General features: G+C 34.8%; 1 protein-coding gene across 1 annotated transcript; it reads left to right on the top strand.

Moving 5' to 3' along the window:
* Window positions 1-397: 397 nt before the first annotated feature.
* LOC104228937 (outer envelope pore protein 24A, chloroplastic) lies at window positions 398-5173 on the top strand. The gene is made up of 3 exons (XM_009781491.2): window positions 398-761; window positions 1396-1755; window positions 4872-5173. The coding sequence occupies exons 1-3, from the start codon at window positions 561-563 to the stop codon at window positions 4950-4952; spliced, it is 642 nt and encodes a 213-aa protein (XP_009779793.1). The 5' UTR covers window positions 398-560; the 3' UTR covers window positions 4953-5173.
* The last annotated feature ends 3853 nt before the right edge of the window (window positions 5174-9026 follow it).

Below are 9026 nucleotides of genomic sequence, written 5' to 3'. Positions count from 1 at the left end.
ATCACTTTACTGTCTTATTATGTTATTCTGATTTTATATAGCTTTTTGATACCGTCCCTTTTTGCCTATATTTTTATTAATGTGGTACTTATACTATCTTGAGCCGATGGTCTATTGAAAACAAACTCTCTATCCTCGTAAGGTAGGGGTAATGTCTACATACACACTACCCTCCCCAAACCCCATCGTGTGAGATAATACTTGATATATTGTTGTTGTCTCTAGTTATATACCAATACTATTATTACATATAACTCAGCCCCATGTTCATAGTTATTATACTTTTCAACTCAACTTCAAATTCTAAAAATACTATTGAATGAAAACTTAATAATTGCACGTAAGATATACAAAGTTTAATAATATTATATATATATATATTTTTTTTTAAAGTTTTATGTTATTGATATAGGTTGGGGAAAAAAGTGAGAGAGACTAATTAGAACGCCGGCCCGAGGATTTGCTAGAACTATCCTAAACCTCAAGGCCTCAATTTCCCAATCTTATCCCGCTCGCAAGGGAATCAAAACAAAGCAAAAAACTTCCATTTTCATTCGGAAATGATGAAGGCATCATTCAAAGCTCGATATGAAACGGACAAAGCCGCCGCCGCTACTACTGTCGCCTTCAACGCCGGCGACTTTAAGCTCCGAGCGTCCATGACCGATGCTACTGTTGTCAACGGTCCTAGTTTAAACGGCTTAGCTCTTGCCGTTGAGAAACCTGGCTCATTCATCATCGACTACAACGTCCCCAAAAAGGTGTCCTGCATCACTCCTTTTTTTCCCGAATTTTTTGTGTTTAAATTTGACTCAGCCTATGTCAGTTTCGCAAATCATAGTCCGTCAGTGAAAAAAATGAAGTTTACTGTAGTTAAATAGAACGACGGAATAAATACAATTATACAAATGATTTATAACTGATCCTAACTATAATTAGGAATTCAGATGTAGTTGATTGATTGACTGTGCTCTTAAATTCGTATTAGCTCTTAATTATTACTAAAATTTCTGTGGTTTCAGGATATTCGGTTTAAATTTAGTCCGTCAGTGAAAAATACTTGAGTTAAATATTACAGAATAGATACAAATGATTTTTACATTAACGGATCTTATCTAGTTGGGAATTGAGATGCAGTTGATTGATTGTGTTTTTAAATTCGCTTTAGCTCTTAATTGTTACTACTATTGAAAGTTCTGTGGTTCAGGACATTCGGTTTAAATTTAGCCTTCAGTGAAAATACTCGATTTAACTAGAATGGACTAATACAAATAATTTATATATAACGGATCTTAACTAGTTCAAGATTGAGATGTAGTTGATTGATTGACTGATTCATTGTGTTTATAAATTTGCTCTAGTTCTTAAGTAACGCTAAAATTTTTGTGGTTTCAGGACATTCGGTTTCAATTTATGAACTCAATCAGGGTTATGGAGAAGCCATTGAATTTGAATTACATTCATTTTCATGGAGACAAACGAACAATATTGGATGGAACTTTGGTGTTTGATTCGGCCAATAAGGTGTCGGCTAATCACGTGATGGGGTCGGGAAGTTGTAAATTGAAGTACACTTATGTGCATGGAGGACTTGCTACTTTTGAGCCGAGCTATGATACAGCAAAGAACGCATGGGATTTTGCGGTTTCACGTAAAGTTTATGGGGACGATGTGTTTAGGGCTACTTATCAGACGACGAGCAGGAATTTGGGGCTCGAATGGTCCCGGAGTTCAAAGTTAAATGGATCTTTTAAGGTATAATTTCTAAGCTTTTCATCCATACCAATTACCATTGCATCTGAATTACGAAGCTAAGCTATGCAATTTCAATTGGCATGCTTATATTTGTTGTTGTTCATTTTTGTTAATTGAATATTTTCTGAATTTTGTATCTTACTAGCTTGTTGATCTCATTTGCCAAACAAAAGTCTTAGTTGATGGACAATGCTTTTAAAGTTACTCGAACCTTACTAGAGAACTGTCTTCTAGTGAAATATTAAAGCATTTACTGGATGTGTACATTCTACTCCACTTGTATTTCTACTGGTGATGGTGTATACTATTTGTAGATGACATAATGTTGATTGACGAGACATACGTCGGGGTTAACGCTAGACTGGAGGTTCGGAGACATACCATAGAGTCTAAAGGTTTCAGGTTGAGCAGGACTAAAAAAGAGTACTTGGAATGCAAGTTTAGTGACGCAACACATGAGGCGGATGTAGAAGTGAGGATTGATACTCAAGTCATCCCCAAAAGAGGAAGCTTCAAGTATCTTGGATAACCCAAGGAAATGGGGAGATTGATAACCCAAGGAAATGGGGAGATTGATGATGATGTCACACATCATATTGGAGTGGGGGAGGATGAAATGGAGGCTCGTCTCCGGTATCGTATGTGATAAGAAGGTGCCACCAAGACTTAAATATAAGTTCTATAGAGTGGATGTTAGACCAATTATGTTTCATGGGGCAGAGTATTGGCTAGTCAAAAACTCACGTTAAGAAGATGAAAGCAACAGAAATGAAGATGCTTATATGGATATGTGGACATACTAGGAGAGATAAAATTAGTAACGAAGATATTCAGGGTAAGGTGGGAGCGGCCTCCGCGATGGACAAAATGAGGAAAACGAGGTTGAGATGGTTCGGACATGTGAAGAGGAAGAGCACAGATGTTCTAGTGAGATGGTGCGAGAGGTTGACAATGATATGTCTAAGGAGAGATTGAGGTAGATCGAAGAAGAATTGGGGAGAGGTGATTAGACGGGACATGACACATCTTCAGCTCACTGAGACATGACCCTAGAGGTTTTTTTTTTTTTTTAGTATCTTAGGAGAAAGATTCACCAGACTAAGATTTTGATCCTAGGACTGTTCATCAGACTAAGTCTTTTTTTTGGTATCTTAGGAGAAAGATTCATCAAACTAAGATTTTGATCCTAGGAGAAGGTTCATCAGACTAGGTCTCTATTTTGGTATTTTAGGAGAAAAGATTCATCAGACTAAGATTTTGATCCTAGGAGAAGATTTATCAGACTAGGTCTTTTTTTTGTATCTTAGGAGAAAGATTCATCAGACTAAGATTTTGATCCTAGGAGAAGGTTCATCAGACTAGGTCTCTATCTTAAGAGAAAAATTCATCAGACTAAGATTTTGATCTTAGGAGAAAGTTCATCAGATTAGGTCTCTATCTTAGGAGAAAAATTCATCAGACTAAGATTTTGATCCTAGGAGAAGGTTCATCAGACTAGGTCTTCTTTTTTGGTATCTTAGGAGAAAGATTCATCAGACTAAGATTTTGATCCTAGGAGATCATAGAGGTCGAGGGTTAGGGTAAAATGTTTGTAGGCAGTCAAGCGATTTCTTCTCTTTTCTGTGGGAAGACGTGGTTCTAGTTTAGAGCATCTAATCTGCTCCCTCTTCTCATATTATTATCTTATTTTTCAATTTTATTACCACTGTTATTTCTTTTGCCTGGGTTATCTTACTCTTTTTGCTACCAATACTTTTCTTTTCTTCAATATTTTCATCATAGCGTCTTTACTCTTGTATTTCTCAAACTTTTTTGAAAACGCTTTTCTTGAGCCGAGGGTCTATCAGAAACAGTCTCTCTACCTCACACGAGGTAGGGTAAGGGCTGCGCACATTCTATCCCCCCATACCCTACTTGTGGGACCACATTGGATATGTTGTTGTTGTAACCTATGGAATGTGGGATAATCTGTAATCACATGACATGATTTTGAAGCATTTAAATCGAGGGAATGTAATTGTACCTTGGTGTTTAATAGGTATTACACCGGGATAATGTTTTTGTTTAACGGGGTTGTATCCTTTAGGTTTTGTATACAGCTTCAGGATAAGAATTGGATCGCAGGGGTGCCCCCCCCCTCCCTCTGTGTGTGGGGGTTGTACGTGTGTGTGCATACCCGACTATGTATATACACATAGGAAAGAAAGTATCTTTGCTTGTTTGTTTATCATTTTGGCTCAGTGATAAAACACAATTGTCGATATTATTTTGAATTGTTCATAATTGTGAGTCAGCAGCCAATGTCTCGCCTAAGAAGGACCTAGACCTCCTAGATGTCACAAGTTTAGTAATTGATCAAATTCTTGTTTGGGGTGAAAGCTGCATGTCAAAAAATATTAAAAATTGGAAGGTCATTTTATGGATTTTGTAATATAAATGTTCCTATGTCACATTGGTTCATGGATTCATTTGTTGGGATTTTCTGATTTTGTTGTGCATCAAACAAAAGGATTTTTTCCCTGTTAAGTGTAAGCGACCGTGAAAGTCATTCTGCATTGGTTCCCTGATAGCCATTTGAAGGACCATTGCCTCGTTGGAGTTGATGGACGATGAAGCAGGACACGTCTCTGTGATTTTTGGAGTTATGTTTTAGCATTTCTGAAGAACCAGCTTAGATCCATCATGTTGCTATAAGTGTGTTTTCTATCTGGTTGTTTGGGACAGACGAACAAGTTAAAATGGCCTTCAATTGTTAATAGTAAAACAGAATGTTCTTATTTGTGTACACCTATATGTGATATGCCATGTGCAAAGAAATGCCCAAATTATAGCATTTACTATTGTCATCATTCATCATATTATCATCATCGCTATTGTTATGCATTCTGTGTGAAAATATTTGGATTATTTAATAGTTGAACTATAATTTATTTGCCTTTTCAGCTGCTTCTTCATCTTCTTTGTTTTTTTTGGTTGCTGGTGCTTCTTGATAATTTGTTCAAGGTTTGGTCTATCGATATCTAGTGAGCTAAGTGAAGCATCTAGGAGAAGTGCTACATTTTTTTGTTTTGTTTCACTGGGACCATTCTGACTCAAGTTCTTCTTCCTATCTCCAGATTTGTGCATCTCTCTGTTTGCTTGAAGAACGCAAAATGCCGAAGTTAAGTGCTGAGACTTCGTGGGACTTCGAGATGTGATTTCGTTTTTTCGGCCATTATTCAGATACAATTACTTCTAGCTACCCATCATCATTGGGCTTCATCTAATGTTTTCTTGCTGAATTTGTTGATTCACAAGTGGGCTAATCGTTTTGATATGGTTAACTATTAGGGGTCATTTGGTAGGATGCATTAGAGAAAATAATGTATGCATTAACTTTTGATATTACTAATCCATTGTTTGGTACACTTTTTCAACCTATCATTACTAATGCAAGTATTAGTTATACAACCTATTTAGTATTATCCTATAACTATTATATAGAAAATCATGGTATTAACAATACCAAAGCTATTAATGCATGCATTAGCATGGTTAAAGATAAAATTGTCCTTAAAGTCTTTTAAAACTAAATAATATGGAGGGTATTTTTGTAAACAATTAATTTTCTTAAAAATTATGCATTTTAAATTTTAATACACCATATTAAATAGCGTATAGGAAATAATCTCTGCATAAGACATTATTAATATACCTTATTCGGCATTATTTTTATACACCCTACCAAATGACCCCTAATTTTCTTACAAATTATGCAATGCATTTTAATTTTTAATACACCATACCAAATATTGTATAGGAAATAATGTCTACATAACTAATGCTTGCACTACTAATTTCTGCGTTACTAATACATCTTATTCAACATTATTCTTATACACCTTCCCAAACTACCCATTGGAAGTTTTATGGTCAAATGACATGAGTATAGATCAACAGCTGCTTTTCTTCCGTTTCAAGATATATCCTTGTTTTTATGCCTTTGACTTTACCCAAATTGACAATTTGCCTGTAGTCTCCCCCTTTAACGCTCCACCAAAATGATGGATCCATTATCTTCTTCCTAGCTTTATTTGGTCATTTGGAGATACTTTGAGATATTGATGGAAATCATTTCAAGCTCCTGCCATTTGTAGTTGTCTCATTACATTCTTGACAAAGGCTGGCAAATTATTCTACTTGATTGGTACAGTAGCATTAATCCTTTACACGTTTTCGAGAGGTTTTATAAATATTTGAACACTCAGTTTTGCCATCCTTTGGCTTGTAGATTTACTAGGTATTCACTGTACATACATCATATTTTCTCTCTCTTTCGGATCTCAATAGAAAACCGTCCAATCAGGACATAAAGTTTGTGTATAAATGTTCGAGTTAACACTAAAACTTAGACATTTGCACTCTAGACCATGTCATTCTTGAAGAGAGTATGAGTTTTAATGGAAAAAAAAAATCTAGTAGGAAACGATTTCCTCTTTAATGGGCTTATGTGGCGTGGATCCAAAATAATCGAGACTCAAATGTGAGTATCTAGATGATAAATTTAGAAAATATAAAGAGTGCGTTTTTTATTCTTATTTCTAGAAAAGAATGTAGTAGCTAGTAGGGTGTGAGATAAGAAAAAGCACATATCATTTTAGAGGGCATAGTGTAGTTCAATCTTCAAATATCCGAACTTGGATGTCTCAAAATAGTGACACTTCTTTTTCCAGTTATTTAAACCAATAATTTTAAATAACGTTTCAGCTAGCCAAGAATGTTCAATACCTGTAATCTTACTTTAGTACTTAATTAGTTTAATTATATGGAACATTTTTTTGGTACACTGTAAAATGTTTATCAACTTGTGATTTTTCCAAAAATTTTGATCCATTTACACAATGCACCTTTAGTATATACTATTATAAATTTCTATTCTCGCACTGTTTAATAATTTGTACCAACTCACGTGAATAAAATCCTTGGCAGCTAATTAGAATTTACATTACCGAATTTAATCTAACTTCCACATGGGATAAACCATGTGGAAGCAAACTAGAAACCACCCCCCAAAAAAAAAAAAAAAGGAAGCAAACTTGGAGTAAGTGGCCAACCTGTTAAGTTCAAGTTTGTCCTTATAGCACAAAGCCATAAAGCATAGTAGGCGGATTTACCTTTTTTTTTTTTTGTTGAGAAAATACATAAATTGCCCATTAAACTTTTTCGGAAAATCATTCACATACCTTAACTTTACGGGCGACCTATGTCCCCCCTATTCTTAGTCAGTCTTGTGCTAGGATATGTAGTACACGCGCGCCGCCATGTGTCAAAAGTTGCTTTATTTTTTTCCACTTATTTAATTACTTTTTTATTTAACTCTTTTTTTCCATGTCATCTTCATCACCACCTACACCACCATGGAACCAGCTCTAAACCACCTTGACGAGCTGCAAAAACAGAAAGAAAACCCAAAAATAGTAGCCATGTCTTTATCCTTCAAAGTCATGTAAATTCGCCACCAAATGATCGCTATTTTCGCTTCTTTTAACCACTAAAAATAAGCTGGCAAAACAGCCCAAAACAGAGTTCAAACCCCCCACAACTAACCCCCAAAATCAACACCTAAAACTCACCCCAAAATACCTCAAAATCCACCAAAAAATCGTAGCAAAATCAGTTGCGAAAACCAGAAAAGAGCTGCGAAAATCAGCTCCACGACACCCCCAAATTCCAGTAGTTTTCCCCCCTTTAAAATCACTCTAAAATCACTGAAAATTGCAGCAAATTCCAGCCCTAAAACCTCCCCAAAACCTGCTAAAATCAGCCCTCAAAACCACCAATTTACAACTCCAAAACACCTTAATATCAGTCCAAAAAATAAGCCCTTGGTTGTGAGATATTTTGTCTTCTTTCTTTTTAATTCTTTGCAGTAGGATTATATTGATGGAATATGGCGAAGGAAACAGACGAGTGGAAATAGAGACTCAACAAGAAGAAGAAAAAGAGAAGCAAAAGATAAAACATGACTTAGTTTCAAGAAATGAGGAGTAAGATGGTGGCACTGGTTTGCTAAAATGAAGAAAGAGAAAAAGAAACGAAAAAAGAAAAGAAAATGAATAAGAAAAGAGAAAAAATTTGTATTAAGTTTAATTAGTTAGAGTATCCAATAGGAAAGTGACACCTGGACAATTAAATTAGTTTAAAGCTTATTTTTTTTCTTCCCCACGAGCATCTATGAAATGAGCTACACTTTTCATGTCAGGTCATCACTTAATGGAATATTAAATTTAGCTTAGATAAAAATAATGGGGTGTTAGGACACCCGTAAAATTTAGGTGTGCAAATAATTTTTACTGACAAGTTTAATGGGTACTTTATTCATTTTCTCTTTCTTTTTTTTCATCTCGGCTTTACTGATCAACATGTAGTGCAGACTAACAATGAACAAAAAGTGCCTCATGGTCAGAGGAATTTTCTATAATAATGGCAAACATCGATTTGTTAGAAAAATATATTTGGCAAAAAGAAAGAAAAAATAATAATTTCAAAAGGCATATAGAGTTACACAATGTTATTACCATCAAGTCTCACATCCTACTTGAAAACTTGAGAGTGTAATTACTCTCAAAGGCTTTAGGGTAAGGAAGAGAAGTCCTTGCCTTACACAATATACTCCCTACGTGTCTATGTGTAAATTATAATTTAAAAAATGTATAAGGCCTTTAATAAAACAATTGGATTTAGGCCACTAAGTTTATCGAATCGTCATTGATTACTCCCTCTCAATTACACCTAATTTTCTATTAACTAAATAATTATTTAATTAAATAAACATGTTAAATTGTGTAATTACATCCCGTTATATCTAAAATCCAATTTCATTATAGCTTTTTAACATTATTCACAAAAGCTGCAATGGAAAGTAATTGATAGTTAGGGACAAGGGAACGAGTTAAAACATAAATTCATTGCTTACTAAAATTTCGAAACATCCCAGTTTAGAAAAGTATAGTGTCCATTTGCAACCATTAGATCTTTTGTAATGCAACTGATATGCACCACATTTATGATTACCTTGCTTGCGTTGCTTATTAATATTATTAGGTTGGTTGACATGTTGATCCATGTCTTTATTTTAAACTTTTTCATGATAGTTGGCCATTGCAAAGCAGAGATGATCAGCAGGAGAAGCTGAAATGATTATTACTTGAGATCATCTAAATAATACTACTACTCTTTCTTATATACTCTGTTTAGTACGCAGTGTTAAATTCATCCTCACCAGATTCAAA

This window comes from Nicotiana sylvestris, chromosome 4 (assembly GCF_000393655.2).
Source record: "Nicotiana sylvestris chromosome 4, ASM39365v2, whole genome shotgun sequence".
Lineage (NCBI taxonomy): Eukaryota > Viridiplantae > Streptophyta > Magnoliopsida > Solanales > Solanaceae > Nicotiana > Nicotiana sylvestris.
This window is presented reverse-complemented; position numbering and strand designations above follow the sequence as displayed.